At 40.4% G+C, this 25,675-nt stretch overlaps 1 protein-coding gene across 4 annotated transcripts in view; it reads right to left on the bottom strand.

Annotated features, from left to right (window-relative positions):
* Positions 1–25,675, bottom strand: part of eya4 (EYA transcriptional coactivator and phosphatase 4) — a 50,396-nt gene that overhangs the window by 6,264 nt on the left and 18,457 nt on the right. For 2 of the 4 annotated variants that reach the window (XM_082504374.1, XM_082504373.1), the window contains exons 3-15: positions 21,703–21,752; positions 18,898–19,019; positions 13,283–13,360; positions 12,111–12,177; positions 11,813–11,955; positions 9,417–9,560; positions 9,250–9,332; positions 7,968–8,142; positions 6,601–6,737; positions 5,214–5,297; positions 1,335–1,424; positions 722–780; positions 281–441 (exon numbers count right to left, since the gene is read on the bottom strand). In XM_082504374.1, the coding sequence (XP_082360500.1) occupies positions 281–441; positions 722–780; positions 1,335–1,424; positions 5,214–5,297; positions 6,601–6,737; positions 7,968–8,142; positions 9,250–9,332; positions 9,417–9,560; positions 11,813–11,955; positions 12,111–12,177; positions 13,283–13,360; positions 18,898–19,019; positions 21,703–21,752 (1,393 nt within the window). Of the gene's footprint in view, positions 1–280; positions 442–721; positions 781–1,334; positions 1,425–5,213; positions 5,298–6,600; positions 6,738–7,967; positions 8,143–9,249; positions 9,333–9,416; positions 9,561–11,812; positions 11,956–12,110; positions 12,178–13,282; positions 13,361–14,062; positions 14,147–18,897; positions 19,020–21,702; positions 21,753–25,052; positions 25,439–25,675 lie in introns of those variants that run through there. The other 2 variants (XM_082504375.1, XM_082504372.1) reach the window with 2 other exon arrangements.

The raw sequence follows: 25,675 nt of genomic DNA, 5'->3' as shown, positions 1-25,675 counted from the left end.
TCCACTATTTCATTGCACAGTGTTCCCTGTGACAGCAAGGGACTATTCTATTCTTCTATTCTGTTATTAATTAACTTTAATATTTAAATAGTCCTATACAAAGTTAACCCCCCCCAAAACAAAACAGTTTTTTAACATCTAATAGATGATCAGGACTGAATGCTCCCCCCTTTCCCAGACAGAGTGTGAATATAATTTTAGAACATTTCAACTCCTGTAGAGTTTAACTAAAGTAAAACTCATTTTCAACTCCGTTCTGAGTCTATTCTGATTGGCTTACCCCCCACATTGTTTTTGTACGTGCTATACAACTCTTTGACTCGTCGGTAGCGGAAGGCCAGTTTCCTCATCCAGTCGACTCCACCGCGGACGCCCGTAGCCAGGCACAGGTTTGCGCTGGTTGCAGCTGCATGGAAGCCATCAGTTGCAAAACTGTAAGTACTGTCAATAATAATAATATGTTTTATTTGGAAATCTGCTCTGGTAGAAAAAAAAACAAGATGGTTATTTGTATTTTGGTATTGGTATCACAAACACAACGGCAAGCATTTATTTGTAAGAATGCAGTTAAGTATCATCTACATACTTTTAAAATTTTAGTCATCAAGTTAATATTAAAACACAAACTGGACAAATGTTGTTAATGTTTATCTGAATATATGATCTACAGAAATGAATGAATACTACAACTTTACACAAAAGTTAATTTTTAAATAATCACCTTAAGTCCTGGCCATTGTCATCTGATGACACGTCATCAATATGCACCTGATCACATTCCTGTATACAGATACACATAAAAATAACAATTATTGCAAGCACAATGTGCCGAAGATAGAATATAGACATGTTGTGACATTTACAGTATGTTAACTTCATTTTCACCACTAGAGGGCAGCAGTTGTATCTAACTGGGTAATGGTTTGGACCTCAGGCTTCCTCCCACAGCCCAAAGTCATTATGTTAATTCAATTCAGTTCTATTCAGATTTTATTCCTATAGCACATTTAAAAGCAACAGAGTTGACCAAAGTGCTTCACAATTAGTTAAGAACAAGAGAAAACAATAGAGAAACAAATACAGATAAACGAGAAGACGATGTATTAACTTAAAAGTCAAAAGTTAAGATAACTGTTGATTGGAAATTGGCTTTAGATGTGACTGTGAGCACGAATTTTGACAGTGGTGTGCCCTACCGTTTGCTCAGTCCAAGCTGGTGTATGATAAGGTGTGTATATCAAATCAGTGGAACAATGACATTCTCAACATTACGCTTTGTGCAAAAGCTAAAGACGGAGCAAAAACTGTTGACAATGTTAACAGCTGTGACTCACCTCCAGGTCATTAAAAAATAAGTGTGTGTCAGCCAAGTTGAAGATCATCTCTTCCATCCTCAGACCCAGTGTTACCGCCATGGGAGGGTCCTAAGAGAAGAGGAAGATAACATCATCATGACAACAACATGACAACAAATTTCCAGAGTTAATACTTACTTCCACCTCAAAAACCATTTTAGACCCCCCACCCTCAACAAACCCCTATTTGTATACTTGGTACGTTCCGCTCATCACTGCAGACGCTGACAGACAGGTTGCACTTGTTCTGTCCCATCAGCATTCCTTACGTTTTGAGGGGGGGAGAGAGCAAGATTGTGTCCCTCCATGTGTGTGTGTTGCAAATTGTAGGTGCCCTCAAAGGGAGATGCCTGGAGTGTATGTGGTGTGTGAATGGTTTGTGTGTGTCTATGTGTGTGTGTGTGTGTGTGTGTGTGTGCGGGCGTTCTGGAGAACGCGGCCTGCACTGCCAGGCTAGCGCTCAGCTGCAAAAACTATCATCTGTGATAGGTCAGCAAGGGTCGACAGCTTGCCGCACGATTCGCTGACGCTGTCAGACGACCAGAATAGAAAGAAACTAACAGGAAGGAGAGCGAAAGTGAGCAGGCGAGGTGCTCAGGCACGGAAAGCGAGAGAAACTGGCGGCATTCATGAATGTCAGAAAGTGCAAAAGGATGTGCATCTTAAATCAGAAATTTGCTAACGGTGAGGAAGACTGAGGACGATCGCCTAAAGTCTTTTTCATTTAATCAAAACTGTCACCACATATACTTATGAGTTCTGTACCATAACAACACATGTTACTGAAATTTGTTATCTCTGACACACAGTGAACGACAGAGATTGAAGAGCATCTGTTAAATCTCCACTATGACTCATCACTGGCTATATTCTACGCACATACAAAAGTCAATAACTCCTACTTGTTATTGCTAAATAACTATTATAATATTACTGCACAAAAATCCAGATGCACTCTTCACCTTCGCTGGTATCACTTAAGCTCTGGAAACTCAACACTTCCTCATGATGTGAGCAGCATACTAAGTATAGTAAGAAACAGAGAGTGAGATTGGCTTGTGCGATAAAGACGTCTATGCTTGTATTGACAAAAAGGCAAAACATCATTTGGAGCAGCTGTATCCTCAAAGCTCCATGAGAGGGGCACTTAGGTCTTGTGGTTTCTATGTTAATAGTGTAAACACTATTTTGGGTGAGGTGTGAACAGACACAGCTGCTGCTATATTTCTCAAGGGCAGCGGCAGAAAACGAGGTGAAAAAAATTCTCTCGCAAATATTTTCAGGCAAATATTAGGAGGCATATCCTTTTTTTTTTAATGCCGATGATTTGCCAGTTGTCATGAGCCATGCGGGTAATCTGACGTGGCGTGCTATGAGAGGGTACATTAAACCCCGATTTGAGTTCTTGGAAACATCTAATTCACTAGTTTGCAAGTCAAGACAAATGCAAAACCTCACTTCTTGATATTACCATTCAATTCAGTGCTTCTCTACAGAAAATACAACACAAAGAGGCTGAATTATCCATCAAGACCACGTGTGCCCTCGCTCTAAACATGGCATTTTACAACTCACCAGGGCCTGTCTTATGCCCATTAAATCCCAATTGCCAAACCTTAAAGTCCACAAATGCAGAACAACTAGGAAGCACATCAATGCCTGCAAACCCTATTTGTAAAAAGCCTGGGCTCCTATGGCTCAATGCAAGTCGGGCTCCAAATTGTGCGTACGCTGTGCCAGCTTTTGTTCGACTGCCAAACAGCAATATCAGAACGGATTTATGATGCAAAGTCCGTACAGGCGGGCTGGTGGCCACGCAGGTGCCCACAGGAAACGACATCACCCAATAAAAATCTGCAGCCTTGGCTACGCGGGACGACCACAGATCAGTTCCAAGAACATTTTTTATTAAAATAAAGGGAACTATAAATAGGGATGCTGTTATGGGAGAAGGAGAGACCACCAAATAAGTTCACAGAGAAAAGCGGAATAAACATCAGCCCAAGTAAGAAATTAGCACATTAAATTATCATTCAATTAAAGAAAGCATTGGCAATTTAAAGACTTGTTTTATAATTCATTAGATTATCATCCCAAATTGACCGTAACATTCCTGAAGTGGCTGATGTCATTTTGAAAAATCTACAGAGACAAATGAAGCTTATTCACTTTGCGTGCTCATTGTGAAAATCAAAGTAAGGATGGAAACTCTGGTTTCAGAGATGGTGTATGAAGGTGGAGTATTGGTCCCTAAAAATCTGCTTCACTGATAGATCCTCACTACATTATATAATTTACCAATTTATGGTAACTTACCAATTTTAATCTATGTTGATTGTATCTTTTCAAGAAAACATTAACTTTCAAAGCTAAAATTTAACCTAGCATTTAACGTTATTTTCCACCTGTAAATAAGAAGAGGTGGGATGTGTTTTCAGAATGTGGCCATGTACCACCAAAAAAAAGCTCCACACCTCACTACACCACAGGGCACAGTAGCCTGAACAGTAAACCACCACCATATATTTTCTTCAAGAGAGTAAGTATACCCTTGATTAACTATGCAGCAAGTGTGAGCGCCCTTATAACAGCAGGAATTTTAGCTGTTTAATAGTGCAGATCATTCAGGTGTGCCCAAATCTCCCCAGCAAATTCACCTTAAAGTTATACCGTGAAATGTTCAGACAAATAGCCAAAACCCCAAGAGCTACATCTTAGACTTTACAGGTCTGTGGTAGCATACTAAATGCTCATGACAATGCAATTAGAAAAAATACTGAACAAGAATTGCTAGCTTGGAAGTGTTACCAGAAGAAAGGCTCCCGGGCAGGGTGAACATGGAGGCAGAATTTAGGGATGTAAAGTTGCTTCTGAACAAACCACAGGAACTTTTAGAACAATGTCCTTTGAACAGACGAGACCAAAGTGGAGATGTGTGGCCATAATGTGTGATGTTTAGAGAAAATCAAACACAGAATATCAGCACAAATGCCTCATACCAACTGTCTGCCACAGCGGTTACACAAGGTGATGATTTGGGTTTGTTTTGCAGCTACAGGACCTCGGCACCTTGCAATCATCGAGTTGACCATGAACCGCTCTGTATACTAAAGTGTTCTGGAGTAAAATTTGAGGCCATGTGTCTAGCAGCTAAAGCTGGCCCAAATTGGGTCACAAAAAGGACAATGACCTCAAGCACAGCAGCAAATCGACAACAGAATGACAGAAAAAGGAAAAAGAAAAAACAAACAAACAAACAAGGCAATCAAAGTCCAGATCTAAACGCCACTTAAGTGCTGTGGACATCAAACAATTTAACAAGTTATTGCTGCTAAAGCTAGCTGCACAAACTATCGAATCATTTGGTGTACTTAGGGCTGCGTTACATAGCTGAGGTGCAGCTTAGCAGACAGCTGCTGGGTGCAGCTGCTGGTGTCAGCACCAACACGCCACACCTCTAATAATGCGTAACATTAGGTGTCATCACTTAACTGGGTGAGTTTACCTCCTGTTGTACTGTAACAATTTTCGTTTTCTTTCTGTACCAGATTTTTTAAATGAGTATCCACATGAATAGACTCACTTGGGGAGTTGAAGGTTCAAGAAACAACACTGGCTTTATTTTCATGCCCACCTTTTGTAAAGTTCAAGATTAGGCCCTCCTCTCGATGGCTCAGTTATTATGGATGATCTATTATGAGTTGTGTTAGTAGTCAAACTGATGCTTAAGCTTTAAATCTGGCACGATGTGAAGGTTCATTGCTCGTGAATCCAATGGGCAGTCAAGCGTAGATACATATAGAAGCTTTACGAACAGTAAACTTAACGTAGCAAGTAAACACAGTAAAACAGTCTTACCTTGCCATATTTTTGTGCATAGGAGCCTGTGAGCAGAGAATGGAAGACAATAATCGTCTCATCCAGATCCCAAACAAACACCCTCTGCACATCACAACAAAAAAGACACAATGCAAGAAATTTGAGTCTATTCTTCTGATTTTACAAATGGCCCTTATTTAATAAGTACATTTATTTATTAAGTACAAATGTTCTGATTTATCAACATTTTCATTCCTGAATTTACTTACACTTCATGAACAAATGTAGAAGTGAATCTGTACATGAAAATATTATGATTGTCTAGGTGGAGTTAGGAAACAGACAAACATAGGCTACATCATTATAGTAAGATGATAGCATGATTATTATACTACTATTATTGCCTATTGGTTATTATTTACTGCTTTCAAAAACACCATAAATCAATAAAATGCTCAGAATTACAGTCGGATTTAACCTAAAATTAAATTGTATGTAAAGAAAACAAAGTAGGAGATATAAAGATGCAGACTTTAAAGTGTTTACTTAAACATATCCCAGCATTCCTTTTCTCTTATCTTAAAATATCTGGTCTTCCATTAAAAATGACTTCTATTATTGCTGGATGTCATCACCTACAGTCTAATATCTTGGCACTATCCCACTGGTGCTTTTTATTTATTTTTAATGAGTTTCTCATCACAGGCTGACAGATCATGTTCTCCTTGTCGTCCATCTGTTTTCTTCTTTTTCTTATATTCTGTTAGCCTTTTTTTCACATCAGCTTTGATGTCCAAACCTGAGCCACAGTGAGCGTTCTCAGGAGAAACAATATTCTAAACCTCTGTTATTTCAGCCGGAGCCTCGCTTTATGAAGAGGGCGCCTTTTCTGTCCCCGTCTTTGGACGCGATTGTTTCAGTTTCTTCAGTCTGTCTCCTGCTTTCTTGCTTTAGAGATGCAAGCTCAACTCTCACAACGCTGTCACCACTTCTTTCTTTTTTCCCCCTGCCATCTAATCTAATTCCATCTAACGGTAAATGCTTCCTTATATAGAGAAACTGGGACGGAGCAGGATGCAGATTGCACAACCCTGCTGTTTCACAGTTTGATTTACTAATATAATGCGCAGTAGTACAAATAAAATAGTCCGGTGTACAGATTTTATAAATCTGCTGTTAATATAGCATCTACACTTTTTTGTTTTGTTTTACATATATGCATATTAGCAAATAAGGGCCAATATATACATTCAGGCCTGTATTGACAATGACAATGACTCTAATAGCTTCTGCTTGATTGAATTTGGAGACTAAAGTAAAGAAAATGGACAAAGATCAAAGAAAATACCATGTGTCCATGGAGAATTGAAGGGAGCATTCATTCAGTAATCTCGGTGCTCTCAGTGTATGTTTTCTAGTCTCTTACCTCCAGGTCACTATCAGGAGGAGGGGAGGGGTTGTTCTTGCGGCCCCTGCCCCGAGACTTAGACCCCCCACTCCGGCAGGCTCTGTCATCCAGCTCTTTGATGGGTGTGGAAGGGCTCTGCACTGTATCAAAGTCCCCTGAGAGTGTATATAAACACACACAGGGCTTTTGAAACATTTTAAATTTACATGTGATCAAATATCTGTCTTAAACTGCACAAGCAATCACAAACTAAAGTCACTCCATTAAAAGCAGCACTAATGATGTGGTTTGAGGTGATCCCACAGGTGCTCTGGAGTTGTAGCCACTTCAGGAGAAGCAATAATTCAAACCCTGTACAGTAATAAGCCATGTTGTCAGGTTTAATAATTCAAGGTAATTGGCATGACGGATCAACTTAAAGGCTACCAAGAAACCTAAACAAAAGTACCACCGGTATTCTGACTGATTCATGACAGCGTGCACATGCAAAGATTTAACAGGGGAGTGGGAAGATTGAAGTGTGCAATAAATTAGTTAGGTTAGGTAATGTGATGCTTCTTGCTAAGATACAGTACATACAATTTTCTTGAGGAGAATACATGGGAATGCTCCCAAAGGCTCAAACACACACACACGCACACTTTCCTAACGCCATATGCTCCCACTGCTGCGCGGTAACTAGAACCAGACTCTGAGCTTCGGCTCGCATATTATTATGTCTCAATCAGGGAGAAAAAGGGAGGGGGGGTGGAGAGAGTGAAAGGGGGGGTGGGGGGGGGGGGGTGGATAAAGATACTCACACACAAGAAAAAGTTGGTGATAAAATAAAAAAAGACACTCCTGGACAAAGAGCGAAAGAGAAAAAGTGAGAAAGCCAGCGGAAGAAAAAGAGCTAGTGACAGGAAGAATGATAAGCTCCTTTAATCAGGCTTCCTGAATTACAGCCAAAATAAACCAAATAATAATATGGAAAAAACGAAAAGCCGAACACGAATCCATATTCCTGAGCACAAGTGTGCAGTTTAAGTCCTTCTTGCTTCCCACTTTCTCCTCCGGCTTGCCCACCAAAGTGCAATATTTAACGTGACTTGTCTCTAATCAAAGTCTCGGACGCTAATGTAAACACATGTCGATTCTCCAATTAGCCAGCGCAATGCCAGGTAACTATGGCTACAGTCTAAAGTTACTTCCTGTGCTTCATCATCGTAGAAAGAGGGCTTTGAACTCGGTTAACTTAAAACTGTGGAAACAAGATTATGAAACCGCAATCAGAAGTGGTGAAAAATTCTTTTGACATTTGTTTGCATATTTATGAAGTTAGAGCCGGGGTGTGGTGTTGGTAATTCGACTGCTTCTTTCTAAACTATGCCCATGTTAACACAAACCTGGGTGAAGTTCAGCAGCCTGTCCGGTTATGGCGGGGGTGGGATCTTGCAGCTGGTAGGCTGCTGTGGAACCGGTGCCATCCACGTTGTTGGAGGTCATGTACGTCCCGTAAGGGGAGGTGGAATAATACTGAGCATACTGGTTTTGGCCAAATGTCGTATATGAGGGATAATCCTGCGGAAAATAACAAGAATTATGAGCACGCAAAGACATACCAAGCAAACAAAAAGAAACAGGGAGACGGAGAAGTTTTCCTGAAAGGACCAGTCTGACTTCTGAGGATAGATTTTACAAGTGTTCCCTCTCATGTCTCTAATCATTTGTCCCTGCCTTTCTGTATTTTATATCTCTGAAACAATTAAAACCTCGTGCTGCTGCTTTTTACAGACCCAGTGGAGATGGACGTTTTTTATGAGTCAGCTCTCTAAACCTGTCACTACATCCATCTCCAGAAGTCCTTAAACAAAGCCACACACAATAAGAAGGCACAGTTGGTGTGTAGTCATACAGTGCAACACTTGTGCGCACACTCTGAAGTATCAAAAGGGGTAAAGGAAAAATGTAAACGCAACAGAGTCATAGAAAGTAAGCTTGTTTCTACATAGAGATTTTTACTTTGACTTGCATTTGTTTCCCGGAGACTAACCATGACTTCGACTTTACTTTGCTTACCCAACAAGATTAACCCTAACCTTAAACCAACTTAAATGTTGCAATTCATGCAACTGGATCTTGCTTCTTTGTCCCCAAAAGAGAGGCAGGTCCCCACAGTGTGACTGTTTAAAAAGATTTATGTCCCCACAACATGAGTAATACAAGTACACACACATACGCACACACTATATTCCCCCTTAATCCACCCACATGGGCCAAACCTTGACTTTCTTCCTGTAAACAGCCACATCTATCATAGTGAGACATTAAAATCCCCCTTTAAGCATTTTTACTACCACAATGCAATTCATCATATGGACATAGAGAAATATTCAGACCATAACACTCTTTCACAAAGACTAATTGTCTGTTTCTCTCCCAGAATTTTCCCTGTTGCAAGGTTGCATTGTGATGATGAAAACTGCGTGGGAGCATGCCTGGAAAACCATTTCTGGTCTGAAATCCTAATGCAACTAATATGAAATTCGGATCCTTTTTTCCCTTTCTTTCTGTCTTTCTGCTTTGGAGACAGCATTATAAGATAATCACATTAAATGACAACAAAGAGCTAACACATTAGCTTCGTATGATAGACCAACCTGTGTTCACAAATGCATGCGGTCGTACCTGCTGTGTGGCAGTGTAGTTGGCGGGGTTGGACACTGAGTTGTTGGTGGTGTAGAGGCCTGAGGAAGGAGTGAAACTGGAACCTGTTCAGAAATTAACCCCCCTTTAGCAAGAACTTAAAAACCAAAAATGTTTAAGTTAAATAAAAGGCTGTGTTATAAACAGACCTGGCATTGGATAGGGGGAGTAGGCAGTCTGTCCAGGCTGAGGTGTGGTAAAGCCGGGGCTGTAGCTGAGGCCTGTCTGCAGAGGAGACTGACTCTGGGCTAGGCCGCTTTCTGTTTTTATGCCGGGAAGCATTACACCGAGGTCTATGGCAATTGAAAAAAAAAAATGATATTAAATGTTTCAGCTTTAATTTGCAGAGTTTAACAAAAGTCTCTTCTTCCTCAGAAGACTTGGAGACTTCCACCTGCTACTGAGGGTGCTTAAGAACTTCTGCTCCTGCACCATCAAGAGCGTCCTGACGGGAAACATCTGCACCTGGTTTGGGAACGGCACCAAGCAGGACAGACAAGATCTGCAAAGAGTGGTGCGCTCTGCGCTCGGCTGAACTCATCATTCAATCAGAGCTTCCTGACCTGCTGTCCATCTACACCAAGCAGTGCAAGACTAAAGCCAGGAAGATTATGATGGACCTCTCCCATCCCAACAATGGACTCCTCTCATTTCTTTTTATTCATAATTTCTTACGTAAACTGTTATTTGCACATTTTAACTGTAAATTTCTAAGTTAAAATCTGCAAATTTTGTAGTAATCTGTAAATATGTAAATCATTTAATGGTCGGGCATTGCACAGCAATAAGCATTTCACCACGTGTCGTACTGTGTATGGTTGTGTGTGTGACAAATAAAATTTGAATTTGAAAAGTATTGCATTAACTATTTACATATACATTGTCCCCAGTTTTAGAGACTCGAAATAAACTGAACAAACTAACGTAATTTCAATTATAAGGATTATTTTTATAACAATAATCCTTTGCAGTTAATGACTGACTGAAGTCAAGATACTATGGGCATCACTATATGCTCCTTCCATGCTTGAGATGCTCTGCCAGGCCTTTACTTCCACCACCTTCAGTTGCTGCTTGTTTGAGGTTCTCGGTGCATTCAGTTTTGTCATCAGTAACTGCAAAGCATGCTCTGATTGGCTGTGATCAGGTGACTGAAAAGCATATCCCATCAGAAAGAGTCTATTTTTCTTGCTTTCAGAAACTCTAGGTTGCTTTTGCAGTTCGTTTTGGGTCATTAACGTTTGCACTGTGAAGTGCTGTCCAATCAGTTTTGCAGCTGAATCTGAGCAGAGAGTAAAGCCCATAATACTTCACAATTCATCCTGCTACTTCTATCAGCAGTCACATCATCAATAAACACTAGTGACCCAGCTCCACTGGCACCCATACACATTAATCTCAGTTCCATGTGTCCAAAAATTTTTGTCAGAACTGTGCAGACTCTTTTAGATGTTTTCTGGCAAAGTCCACTCTGGCCTTCTTGTTCTTGAGTGTAACCAGCGGTCTGCACTTTGCTGGTCTGCATTTCCATTCATGAAGGTGTTGCTTGATTGTAGGCCTTGACAATGAAACACCTATCTCTGTGAAAGTGTTCCCGACGTGTTTAAATGTTCTGAAGTTGTTTTTCTTAACCACGGAAAGAGTTCTGTCCTCATCCACTTTAGTTAGCCTCTGTGTTCTTTCAAGACTTTTGGTGTTGCTGAGATGGGCAGTAACGCCGTAGATTTTTAAGAATCTACCAGTGATTTGGCCACTGTCTCTCTGATAGCTTTATTTGGGCTTCCCTCACTTACATCAACATCTCTTTAGACCTCATTTTGACAGTTTTAATGAAGAATAACCAAAATGTAATATAAAAACACTTTGAATCAACTCCACATTTTCATCTGCTTAATTTTTCATTGAATAACAAATGAATAGGCCTTACTGGGACACGAAACTGCTCAACAGTCAACTGTGCAATTAATTTTGAGCCTCTAAAAATGGCTGTAATTTCTAAACAGTTAATACAATACTTTTGTTAATTCAATTTAATTAAAGCTGGAAGTCTGCTCTTCAATCACATCTTGATTGCTTGTTTTAAAATCCAGTGCGGTGGTGTACAACAGGAAAAGTTACAAGAGATTGTTTCATCGCCTACATACTTATGGATCTAACTGCATATTGTCCTCATTCTGCTACGAGTTCACTTTCAGTTCAGTTTATTCGAATCTTTGGCTGTACCCAGTTGCAATGATTGAATGGGTGAAAATATTTAATTTCTCCCCAAATAGAATACAGCATAATGAGTTTACTTCTAGTTTTTAAAGGGCATCCAAACCAGTCACTCAGCACAAACACATCAACCCAGTTGCATGGGAAAACTTAGGTTTGAGTTTGAACAATGTCTCCTACCACAAAATAATACCATATAAATAAGATTCCTTCTTTCACACAACACTTGCAGTTTAGTTTGTAAATCTTCGAAAAATAATTTTTCTGCAGTTTTTGTATGGAGATGTGTGGGTAGAACTATGTGGCTTATTCAGCGTGTGTTGGTTCACACCATAGGTAGACAATCCGTAGGCCTGGCCTGTCTGCGAATAAGCAGTATAGACGGTTGATTGCTGCATGCTGCTGAACTGAGGTTGGCCGGTGTACGTCGGCATGGAAGGAGCTGCCGGCGTGGAGAGGATGTGAGGGTAGGGCCTATAAGAGAGAGGAAAGTGACAGTGGGAGTAGGTAAATTAGCCACTTGGTATATTATAGCATTTAGGAGTTATTTCGTTGAGTAAAATTCAACTTTAGCTAACCTTACAGAATGTAAACAAAGATGCCTGTTCAGTTTTAAAACTTGGACTTACTTGGATGGGTAGAGAGGGGGAGAGTACTGGTGGGCTGAACGAGGGCTGTAGCCGCTGCTGGTGATTACTAAAAACAGCAAAATAATCAAAAACAACAAGGCAAAAACATGTTACGGATGGTGTCAACTCAAATCTGCTGTTTTTCTGAGCATTTACCAAAACCACTCCTGAGCAGGACAATTCGGGGCCTCCAGCTTATTTGAGCCGAGATGCCGTTCCAGTAAACATAATTTGAAGCATTTTGAATGGAGGGGAGCCAAGTTCTTCCTTTAGAGATCACCGCAGTCCCTGAAACCCTTACAGTGGGCCTCATAGCAAAACACAATGTCTGTTTGTGGTCATTGAGATGTCAGAGCTCAGTACTGACAAACACCCTGCTGGGTTTAAACCCCTCTCTCTGTTTTGTAGAATGGCTTTGTGTGTGTGTTACAGTGTGAAAGAGAATGGGGGACGTGTGTGAGTCCAAAAAAAAAAAAGAAAAAAGACAAATGTAAAATGTCTCTGCCCCTCTCTTATCCCTCTGCCAGCCTTTGATGATGCAATCCAAGGACAGGCAATATTTCACTGGATTAAAGCTTTCAGCAGGTCTACCAGTGAGCTCAAATGGATGATGGTGATTGTGTGACTTCTGTGCGTCTGAACAAAAACAGACAAGCGGAGACCAGAAGGCATTTATATTTCTGCGTCTATCTATGGCTGATTCAGTTGTCAACTCACTGTACTTTTTTTCCCCATCTACAGTCTTACAGCAACTCCGAGTGCAGAGGGATTTGATTTTTTCAAACCTACACTGTTTTTAAAAAGCAGTGTATTCACCTGAATCACAGAATGTATATTATATATTGATCAGCTTTCTGACCACTATCACAGCTACTTATACAACTACTACATAAAGACAGTCAAAAGGTTAAACTCAAGCCTGCAAATTTAAAATTAGCAATAGCTGTTTTGGGGAAGCAAGTTAAAAACTAACTATAATCTATGCAAAATACACTTCTTCTGGTTTTGTCACAAGTCCACACGCCATTATCCTGCCCATGATGCTTTGCAAATTCCTAGTCTTCCTTTTGGATTCTTAATGCTAGATTAATGAATAAACTCTGACTGACAGGTATGGACTTTGGTGATATTTCTGAATTGTGTGCATATTTATCCAAGGGTCTGTGCTTTACCTGAGCCTGCATATGTATCCAGGGCTGTGTCCCCTGTCGTAGTAACTGTATCGCTGTTGTTCAACGGCTCTGTTTTCACTTAAAGGAAAAGGAAAAGGTCAGTATTAGGGTAAAGCAGTAAAGACTTCCCGCAACACACAGACAGAAACAAACCTTAGTGGGTAAGAGCAGAAAACGTCCATGCAATTCCAGCATGTCAACTTAATGCTGCGTGCAGGGTTCCGATTGCAAGCACTATTTAATTTCACAGTCTTTAAATGGCTCTCTATAACCACTATGCTTGAAGCTTTTTACTTCGTCATTGTTTTCTGATGCTATTTTTAAGATATGGATGACTTTGAAAACTATAAAATGTAAGTAACACATTCAAAAATGAATTAATGCAAAGTGATCCTTAGCAAATGTTTGCGATTTATTGCCCTCCCCCTGCAAATTTATCAAATTCCCCTCTTTTCAGAGGGTCTTTGGTAGGAACCCTGTAAATATACTATAAAAATAAAAAAATAAAAAAGAGAGAAAGAAACTTCACACACAGTAATAAACTGGGATGCAGAAAAACAATGAAGATTCAGAAAGCAGAGAAAAAATTCACAGCAAACCAAAAATCAGTCAGAGCAACTCTGGCAAGAACCAACAAACAAAACCCAAAATAAAAAAAACACAACTAACAACAAGTCAACAACCGTGGCTAGCTAAAACTAAAGAAAGTTCAACGGCTATGCTTTTGCTGTATTGCTGTAAAATCTTTGCTCTGGGATTCACACACATGCACCTCTGTACCATATTCCTTGGAGCCTGTGGCAGGGGATGGGCTGCTGCAGCCCAACAGCCAATCAGCCGTGTTAAGAACGGTCATGCTTTCACCTATAGGGGTGCAAGGTGGGAAGGTGATGAGGATACGACCCACTGAAAACCAGATGCAGGTCAAAGGTATACGGGGTCACATGGTACTGATCTTTTCGTAGACATTTGCGTTGAATATAAAAGAAAAACAAACATTCCCGAAATAGTTATATTGTGGGAATATTTAAAGACTTGTGTTTTTTTCTCCATCGTCTTGCTTTCATGTTTTCTTGCCAAGTTATTAAGACGGTCAGTAACAATTTTGTCTCTATGCTAAATATGAAGCTAGAGTAAGGAAATGGTTAGCTTATAAAACTGGTAGAACAGCTGCTTCCCAGCGCTCCAAAAGCTTAGAAACAAGATGTCAGTAAAGGCATATATAACCCCCAACCTGCTGATTTTTTGTACAGATTAAAACAAACTGATTTCAGAACTCTAGAGGTGCTGGTAGGTGGATTTTGTTACCCTTGGACAAAGCCAGACGTAATTTTCCCACCTGTTAAGTCTAGTTTGAGTCTTAAATCAAAGGTAATATATCCATTTGGGTGTAGGTCAAAATAACCCTTATGTATCTCACACTGGATTTTGGTAAGCCCTTCAAATCATTCTCTGTCTGAATAATTTTCCCTTTAAGTCACCCCATTTATGCAAACATTCTTGTAATTGGCTGCCCCTTAGGGAAAAAGAGAAAAGAAAAATAGCTGGGTGAGTCAATGTGGTGCAAATGGTTGTCTGTCTCTATGTGCTTTCCCCCGCGACAGACTGATGACCTGTCCGGGGTGTACCCTGCCTCTCACCCTAAGACAGCTGAGATAGGCTCCAGCCCACCAGCAACCCTGAATTGGATAAACTGAAGAGAACGGATGGATTGGGCTCCTGTGCTCACATCCATAACCAGAAGGCTGTGATGACCATATTAAGGATATCCCTTCTTTATGATATCAAAGATCCAATAAAAAACTTTCTGAAACTGAGCATGTTTCAGAAGAAAGAACTGATGCTGCCTCAATTGGTCACACAAAGTCACACAGCAACCCATGTAGTGAGTCTTCATGTCACTTCGGAGGAATTTTGGCCCACTCTTCTTTGCAGAATAGTTTCAATTCAACAACATTAAAGGGTTTTTAAGCATGATCGTCCTGTCATGCCAAAGAATCTCAATCAGAAATCCAGACTATAACTAGGCCACTCCAAAACCTTTTTTCTCTGAGCCATTCAGAGGTGGAATGCTGGTGTTTCAAATTATTGTCCTGCTTGAATATCAGGGCATGAACTGATGGCCGGACATTCTCCTCATTCTCCAGAATTTTCTGGTAGAGAGCAGAATTTATGGTTCCATCAGTTATGGCAAGTCGTCCAGGTCCTGAAACAGCAAAGCAGCCACAAACCATCCCACTACCACCACCATGTTTGAATATTGGTTTTGTATTTTTATGAAATACTGTGTTAGTTTTATGCCAGATAAAACAGAACTCAGATCTTCCCAAAAGTTCAAGTGTTGTCTCATCAGTCCAGAGAATATTTTCCCAGAAGTCTTGGGCATCATCAAGTTTTTTGGCAAATGTGAATCTTTGTGTTCTTTTTGGTCATCAGCGGTTTTCTCCTTGGAACTCTCCAAAGGGTGCCATTTTTGCCCAGTCTTTGTTATTGTTGAATCATGAACACTGACCATAACTGAAGGAACGTATGGCCTTTTAGTTCTTTAGATGTTATTCTCAGTTCTTTTGTGACCTCCTGAATGAATTGTCGATGTGCTCTTGGAGTAATTTTGGTAGCTTGACCGCTCCGGAGAAGGTTCACCATGGTTCCACTTTTTCTCCATTTGTGGAAAATAGCTCTCACCATGCAGTCCCAATGCCTTAGAAATGGCAGTTTCCAACCAGTGACTTTAACCGATTCTAAACAGGTCTTACATTTCTATAGATGGTGGCATGATCTGGGACTTTTTGAGGTCTATAAGCCTATTTCACTTTGTCATACAGATTCTGTTTCAATAAGTTCTTGATTCAACAGGTCTGGTAGTAGCCAGGACTGGTTGTAGCTAATGAAACTGAACTGAATTTTGGTTAAACACATTTAATCCCTGATTCATCCACAAAAAGGCACATTTAGATAGCTTGAGTTAGAGTGAGAAATATAAATACATATACATTCTGGGGACATGTGAGACTAACATTAATATGTCAAAGTAGAAGGATATGCGACTTTTAAGACAGAGCTATTTTATTATAATACATGACAACTGTATCTGCTTTAACAAACAGCTATTAGATTAATCTCCTGATATTTCTGTCTCTACAAATATGTTCTTGCTAAAGTCTCGAGCTATTCTTCTAATTAGCAGCTCATCTATCATCACATGATTGCGCTTTTTAAAAGAAGAGGACACCTGTTAATCAGTTTATCATTCTACATAATGTGTTTCAGGGGCTTCTTTTCTCAAACGCCCATCACTAGCAACCATCTGAAAACTCAATTGAGTTCAGGACAACTTCATTAATCCCCTAAGGGAACAATACAATCCACTGGACAAGCTGTAATGAAGACAAATGAATTGCTATGGAGATGGCCTTTGGGCCTGAGCGTTCGCTGATGTCAGGTGAGGGGAATGTTGAGTATGTAGATTGTTTTGGCTCTCTGTGAAGCCCGAGCTCTGTCTGCTTAAATCATTAACTGTGAGCTCATCAAAAATGATTTAATGTGCTCTAATACAGTCTCGGTGTGCTGTTAGCCCACACTGAGCATGTGTGACTGCGAGTATGTTAACACATCAAAATGACTAAAATACAGCATCTCACTTTTTCCATGACATTATTATTATTATTAGAAGTGGTTTCCACCGCCTGGTAAATCAGCAATAGATCAAACGATGGCCCTCAACAAAAGTACCATGTCCAGGGCTATATCATCAAACTGTCCTGACAGAAATGGTTCCAGAGGACAGAGCATGAGAAAGTGGGAAGATCAAGGGTGAGAGGAGAAAAAAAAGATTAATAGAAAGAAGGAGAAACGCATACGGACTCAGAGTAAAGAAAAAGAAGAAAAAGAGAGGAGCGGGCTCACTGGTGTTGACATATAAGAGGGCAGTGATGCTTTAATGCTCTTGTAGAGGAAATAGTTTCCAGTGGGATTTTGAGCTTGCTCTCCAACACACACATACAGACACTTTGCCAAGCCGTTAGCGGAGGAGTGCAGAAGTGCTTCGCCGTGTGTTTACACACATTCTCCGGTGGTTTATTCAAGAACTCATGCCAGCTTGGAAGTGTGTATGCATGCATTTGTATGTGCGTGTGTCCCTCCATCTCCATAAATTCCTCAAAAAGTATTTATCTCTACATGCTGAAAGGATTTCTGACTGATGATTTTGCAATAAATTTCATTGCATTACATTTTTCTCATCAAATGCTCTTGCCTTAAGTGACTTTCAACATGTGCATTGGACCTCCTTTGGCATTAAGATTATATTAAAAAAAGGAATAAAAGACAATGAGTATTCTGAATGGAGGAGTTTAGACTTTCAACTACATTTTATACAACGTAAAAAAAAAATAGAAATCAGTAAATTCACTGTTCCTGCATCAATGGCTCTCTCCTTTCTTCAAAGAAATAATTCACCCTTTAACTTTAATACATCATGGACCTTTATGCAGCATTTCAAGTAAACGTACATACTGGCAAATTTGTTTTCTAGCTTAGAGTTAGAAAGGACTAAGAGGGTCAGATTAGTTAGCCTTGAAACACATGAAACTGTTGGCTTTTTCCTGTCCAAATGTAACCAATCTGGCTTACCAGCACCTTTTTAAGCTTAAAAATGAACAAATCTTGTTTGTTTAGTTCAAAAGGGAAACATATAGGTTTTATTTATTTATTTCTTATATAGTATATTTGATATTTATGTATCTGACATACCCCATGTTGGTGTTGTTCCTGGATAAACATTGCATCTGACGGATGATGTTGTCTGAGCAATCAGTTAGCATTAGCCAAGAGGTTAGCTAATGCTATAAAGAAACTATCACTTGTAGCAAAGCAACATTGGTAACCTAAATTTAAATCTAAATGTAACCCAAACAATATTTATCATATTGTATAAATGAATTAAGAAAATGCTTGAAATGCTTAGCATTTGTTCCAGAAGAGAATTTTATACTAACAAAAGCCCCCCCACCCCAACATTACAAAGCTATGACATCACAACATTATTGGTCAGCTGTAACACTCATTCTGGACCAACATTAATATGACGATGTGGGAAAAGCATCCACACAGGGATATTAGGTCATGCCTTTGACTACAGTTGGCCATAGTCAGACAGTGGTTTTGTGACACAGTGGGCAGTCAATAATGCAAAGATCTATTTCAGCAGCATATCGAATGTCCTTTTTCATGGAAGAAGATTGCAAACAAAGAAAGATTCATATAATTTAACGTCAACCTTTATTTTGGAAAAATAAAACTTAATTTTTAAAATTCTTAGTTCTTTTTTTGTGCTTTACTTAAACTGGCATCTTAGAGTGGGAGGGAGCTGATCAGCTACTTGAAAGTAATGTGGGGATGGTGGAGTAGCATTGGGGTTGCCATGAACCCATAAGCCCACTTTTTCTCAGAAAACAACTAAATCTATGCATTTGCCATCATATTGACTTCCTCTGGGAATGTGTGCAGATTTATTAAGCAGTCGAACACATTTTTTTCTTTGAGTTTCAGATACACAGCTGAGTACAAAATACTGGAGCCCCTAAGAAAACCTCCTAAAAATCCCATCTTCTCACCTCCTGTTCCATTGGTGGTGATAGACGGGCTGCCAAGGTTGTTCTTGTCCAGCTTGGAGCCTGTCGAATCTCCACCTCCCACTCGGTTATGAGGACTGGCTAGGTCCTGCATTTCCATAGACCTATTTGGGGAGAGAAGATGGCAAGGAAAAAGAGGTAAACTCTCTTCTACTGTTATGTGCTGTATGTGCTATTTAATGAATAGCAGATCAATGCCAATATGTTCTCACAGGTGGGAATTTACATCGACCATACATTATGTTAAGATCCCACTGTACTGTAGATCCTCACAGTCATAAACTTCATACTTCTCAGCACCAGTTAGCTTACATGAGCATGTGTTCAGAGGGGCTACACCTTGTATGTGGGCCTGCTGGCTCTTTTATGGTGTGGCGGTATGTGTGTGTGTGTGTGTGTGTGTGTGTGTGTGTGTGTGTGTGTGTGTGTGTGTGTGTGTGTGTATATAAATTCTGGGCTCCAATACAAACCCACAGCCTGCCAGCGTGCTTTAGTTTTACAATGTGTTCCACATGCATGACTGGGACGAACCAGCACACAAGGTGGTAATGGTAAAGTGAGAGTGTGTCTGCGTGTGTGCGCGGATGACTGGAAGTGGAAGTAAGTAAGACATGAACAGAGTGCAGATGCACATAGTGGAATAAAAGTCTGCCTTTTGTGTATTACAGTTTATTGTGGCAACAACTGCTCTCTCTATAGGCTCTATAACCCCTAACTAAGAGGTAAAAATCCTATTAATACATTTTTATAGTTCTAGATTTCAAGCAAATGTATATTAAATACTTTATTCAGACTTTTCACCACTGTTACCACAAACCCAGATTTCAGTACATTCGGACCAAGACTATAGTTTCATGTTGAATCGGTCTGTGTGTGGACAATACTTCTTACGAATGTGTGTGTGTGCATATTTCTGAGCACTGACTCATGCAGCCCGCAGGTTGGTCACACTTGTGCTCTTGTGTGAGACATCAAAGCCAGAAATGACAGAGATGGAAGAAGAATAAAACAAATGCGGGCCGCTGCTGCTCAGTGTGTGTTTATGCGCGCACGTGTGTGTGTGTACGAAAAGAGAGCGTGTGCATCTGTGTGGCGGTCTGGCAGAAGGCCATCTCAATGCGATGGGCAGATAGTATCTCCACACATGACTGCAACCCACAGTCGGACTGACGGGTATAAACATATAGCTTTCAGCAAACGAGAAAGACCCTGCTAAACGGTGCAAAATGGAGAATGCGTGAAAGATAAACACTCTAAATCAGCTCTCTCCATTTCGGTCAACTCTTCTTTTTGTTTCCTTATTTACGGCTAAACACTCATTTTGTTCTCCCGTTCATTGCATGGACGTCAACGACAGTTTACGGCGGACAAAATAAACGAGCCAAGTCCTACCTTCAAACAAAGGCCTTAAGTGTATCTGCTACACAAGGGAAAAGTTAAGAACTTTCACAGATTATGTTGCCGCCACCACTTCGTTTCCCACCCCCAACCCGCATTTTTTTTTCTCTCCATCATGTGCTTAAACCCCTTCATCCATCCTTTTCTTTTGTCTTTCAACAGCAGGAAATGATTCTGTCTCCCCTTCTTGTTTTTTCCTCTTTTCCCTCTGTTTCACTCCTCTCGGGAGGCGATGGCAAGAGTTGTGGTGTTTCATAAACTCTTCTCTGGTTTTCACATCATGGCTCGGTCATTGAAAAAATATGCTCTATATTACCGAGATGCACGGCGCGTTTTGTTAAATTAGCAGATTTAGGCCTGTAGCTGGTTGTTTTTGATTTATCCACTCCTTTCCCCCCTCTTAACTGAATAAGTTGCAGTATATAAACAGAAGCCCATTTCAGAGGATTTTTTTATGCAAGAAAGTGCCTTCTTGTCAATTCCTTCTGAAGGCAAAAAAAAGAAGAAGAAGAAAAAGAAAAATAGTTAGGAGCTGCAATGCAGCTGTTAAGAAGTATAAACTGCTTCATCAATAAGCTACCAAAGGGGGACAAAAGGGGAAAACAGGTAGTAAGAGAAGAATGGCAAAGCTACAGGATCCTGGCATGCAGTAAGTCAAATCTCCAAATTGTCAGGTTGCAGCTACTCTGTTTCTGCAATTTAAGCTATTTCAGACTAGGATAAGTAGTTAAAGTGGATAATTAAAAAAACAAAAACAAAACTGTCTACATTTGCCAGCACTTCAGGCTATCAACAGCTAACTAGACACAGCATGCTACAGCAGTCTTTTGACACTGTAAAATTTTTTGACTCTCGATGAAGCTCCCAGCGCACAGTTTTTGTGCTGATGTTAATGCCTAAAGCTTTCAGCTGATCGTAGAATTCCCAAGAGGGGAGGAATTCCACAAACTGGAGGGGGCATCGTAGTACAGAGACAGACAGACTGCACTAAGGGTGCTTGATTTTCCTGAATTCAAAGATTCAAAGGTGTAGCATTTTAGTGCATGTAGTTGATTTCCTAATTTGACTAATTGATGTACTGACTGTGTGTAAAGCACATTCCCTTTTTATTGTCTGTTTGATCAAATCAGTACATCTTTTCCTCTTTGTGTGTGTGTGTGTGTGTGTGTGTGTGTGTGTGTGTAGGTGTGCAGTTTTAGGACACAGAGGTCTTGGGGAAGTGTTGATGACCTCATCACTGCTTGCAACTGCAGTGAAACCTCACCTCTCTGCACCATGACTAATGAACTAGGACGGACACACACACACACACACACACACACACACACACAGAGTTCTGAAAAAGCACATTCTGTATCTCACATTATGCAAACAGACACATGAGCGTACCTGACGTCTGAAGGGTCTGGAACATGAGATTCAGTGTGTGATTTCTTTACCTGCCGAGACAACAGAGGAAAGGAAATGTTATTAAACACACACACACACACACACATACAGTTCATGAGAAAACGCATTTAGTGTGTCATAAACAAACCTCATAAATCAGTTTGTAAACAGGACAGATTATATTAGTATTAACACCGAAGTGGCTAACACATTTAACTAACAAATTAAGGTTTGCCAGTTCGATCCTGGGGGGAGACACAAATCCTTTCGGGCTTGCGTTTGGGAAGGGCATCCCGCTTAAAAATCTGTCAATTCCAACATGTGCCACTACCGACCATGTTAATACGTGAGCAGCTGAACACAGATCTTTTTTTCATATACTAGAATCATCACATTTTGAACAACACCAAATACAGAGAAAATTCTGCCAAGTAGGCATTAAAAACCCAAATCGCATCATCAGTTACCTCAACGGGAAATTACATCACATCAAATGTGACTTACAAATGTTCTCATTTTCAAATGTTAAATGTTTAAAAAGAAATAAATCAGGATGTGGTGTCAGTAGCTGTAGCCGCCACTGTGACAGAAGTACTAACTGGCATCTAAGTGACAGATATTAATTTTCCCTTGTTCACCCGTGACCCCACTCCAGCTCACGCTCAAGCCTCATTTTCAACCCTTAAAGAGTTGAAAGGTCACGGCGGGGTCATGTTAGGTCAAAGCACGGGGTTTAGTCTTCGCCGTTAAACAGGTCACCACAGACACTAAAACAAGCCTTAACTTTTTTTGTGTGGGTGGGGGGACATTTGGCCATGTCAGTTAGTGCGCTGGAACTTTTTACTTCTTCACTGATGTAGGGAAGAAAAAAAGAATCAAGAAAACACTCTTCAGCCGCAAACTTTCTCCTTGTGCTCACACGCAGGCTGTTGCTGTGTGTGAGGGTATGTGCAGCTAGACTGCAGACCAGTGGTTCTCTATTAAAATTCCTCTGTCTTATTTGCAACAGGAACTAATTAGAACAGTAAATGCAGGGCGGAGCCAGGGCCAATGTGTACCAGCTGCCCTATAATCACTGTGTCAACACACTGCTGAGGTGTAGGGCACGTGTGGGGTGCCAAAGACACACACCCGTACATGGAAATTCGCATACAGACGCACACCCACACCAAATTCAAGCAGTCATTTGCACATTATCGCAATCACAGGTAAGTATACAGAGAAAGTGCATGGCTAAGCAGACTCTGAACTGCAGGTATGTAGACATTTTAATATTTATGTGTGCGTGTGTGTGTGTGTGTGTGTGTGTGTGTGTGTGTGTGTGTGTGTGTGTGTGTGGAGAACACACTGTGCTGTTATGGTTCTGATTAGAGGGTCCTGCTGTGAGTGAATAAGAAGCAGCACTTAGCTGTTTAAGACGGGGTTCAAAGGTTAGCCGGTGCCCTAGTATGGATCACTTTACACACGCACACACACACACACACACACACACACACACACACACACACACACACACACACACACACACACACACACACACAAGCCACTTTCATGTCACGTTTCATGCTTTAGTGAAATTTAACAAGGCTGTCACTCACGACATCAGCGTCATGGCCGTGAGAAACTGCAATGCACATGTAACGTACACATAGGGCTACATACAGCACGCAGGTGTACACACAGCTCTCGTGCGTATACACACACACACACACACTTGAAAATACACAAGCCGGACTGTTTCTGTCCCGGCATGGTCTGTGAAAGCACACGCGGGCTTTGATCCTGAAAAGCTTTTATCGTCGTGCTTTATCCCCGCGCACGCTTTCCCTCCGCGTCAACCGCGGTCTAGAGGCTCTCACCTCTCTTAACATCTCGCCACTTTTATCTTTTTCAGTCGGATCGAGGACAACTAGTTTCACATTTAAACAGATTCCACATATTGATTTTACTCAACTCTCTTACTGATCTAATCACATCACAATTTCTTTTTAACATAATAAAACAATCAAAAGCATTATTTTTCCTGTTTCATCCAGCTTTCATTTGTTCCACTTGTTTTGGCTTTGATCAATACAGACTTTAGCCATTTTCATCGACTATATTATTAAACTACATTATTGATGTCAACTTGCAGCACATTAAAAAAAGCTGCAAATAAATGATGACTAAGCCCCGCATTTAGATAGTCTATGCTATTCTTCCTTTATTTTGTAGTACAATGCACCAATTTTCATTTCTAATACTGAAACGACACACCTCTGAGTCCACTCTTTGGTGGCCACTATGCTCGAAGACCCCAATTGTGTCACCTGAGCCATTTAAATAGGTGACCTTTGACCTGGTTGGCCAGGTGACCGGTCTAGAACACTACCTAGGCAGCCCGAGCACTCCCTACGGGAAAAATACAAGTGCTACAGGTAATTAGAACTAATAACAATGATTTATTAAAGGGAATTATACACTGCTGTGTTTGTGTAACTAATGATGTTTGTTCAATCTAATGGATGTAATAATAACGTGAGGCCTTCTTTGGCCTTAAGAAGCATTAACGCGTATGTGAGAGTCAGAAATAAGCAGAAGCTGCCCTTGGTCTAGTCAGAGTTGTGTTTCCTTCTCTTGCTTGTTCTTCTAAAAAGAAAAGTTCACTACAGAATCCAAAAGTGTTCATAAAAATGGTGCTTGAACGAGTTTTTTGTTATTTTCTTTGATACATTATGGAAGTTCAGTGCAGGAAGACAAAACAGGGATGGAGAATGAAGAACAACACATAATCCAGCACATCAGCAATGAGTGAGTTACACACACACTTAATATTTGATGGTTTTAAAAAACACAATTTCTAAATTTGTCTACAAATAAGATTTTATGGTTCACAATTTTTTAAAAAAAAGTTTTTTTTTGTCAATTTCTGTCGCTATCCTACTTTGATCAAAATTGTAATTTTTTTTTTACTTTTTTAAAAACTGGAAAATACAGATGAGGTTATATTTTCTACATTAACATTTAAAAAAACAAGTGGAATATTTTTCAGTATATGTGAAAACAGTACTATGAAGAATAAAACACGCCTTGTATTAAAAGCACAAAGAAAAATGTATTTACACAGAATTACGGTAAAAGCGTGTCTTATTTAAGTAAAACAAATGTTAATCCAGTAACACTGCTGTCACCATACATTTAAAAATTCTCTGAGTGCTGTGTCAAATGATGTCCAACTTACATTTGTTCACAAATGAGCAAACTATGTAAGAATATAGAAAATATCTCAGTTGCTTGAATAAAAATAACTAGCATTACTCTGAGCGTGAAACACACTCACGTCCATACAGACCGAGAGATCCTTTTCTTACCTCAGGGTGTAATCGGGTCCGTTAGCAGTCCTTTACTTCCACAAAGCATTACAGAGCTGTACGATCCACCAGCTTCCCCTTCACAGGCAGGCTCGCTGGTCTCTCACACACTATCGGAAAACACACTGAGCGCTCGTCTCTGTCTACCTGCCTCTCCTCACTTTGCACTCCAGGTGTTACGTTTATCTAGTTTCTGCTTTAAGGGAGCAAATGACGACTTTTTTCCTGCTTCCTTTTGTGACGCTCCCTTTCACTCAGAAGAAATATCTAGGGGCTAGAAAATGACGACCGCACAAAAACCAAGCGTTTTCTCTTCCTCTCTGTCTCTAAGGTCAATCCATGCTCAGCTTCTGTCTTCTCGACTCCAGTAATGGGGAACATTTCACTCGTCCCATTTCCCTCCTCCTTTGCCTCCACCCCCTCTTTTTCTCTTCTCCTCTTCCTCCTCCTCCTCCTCCTTCTCTCTCCCTCCCTCTCCCTCTCTCAGCTGTCACTCATTACAGGCTCACTCAAGCTTACGTTTAAACCCAAAGAACTTTTTAAATGTAACAGATGTCATTTTTTTTTATGTGTGGGTCCAATCCTAACATAGGCACCGTTAAACTTAATTCCCTAACTCGATT

The sequence above is a fragment of the Aulonocara stuartgranti genome (assembly GCF_965226115.1).
Source record: "Aulonocara stuartgranti genome assembly, chromosome: 15".
Taxonomy (NCBI): domain Eukaryota; kingdom Metazoa; phylum Chordata; class Actinopteri; order Cichliformes; family Cichlidae; genus Aulonocara; species Aulonocara stuartgranti.
This window is presented reverse-complemented; position numbering and strand designations above follow the sequence as displayed.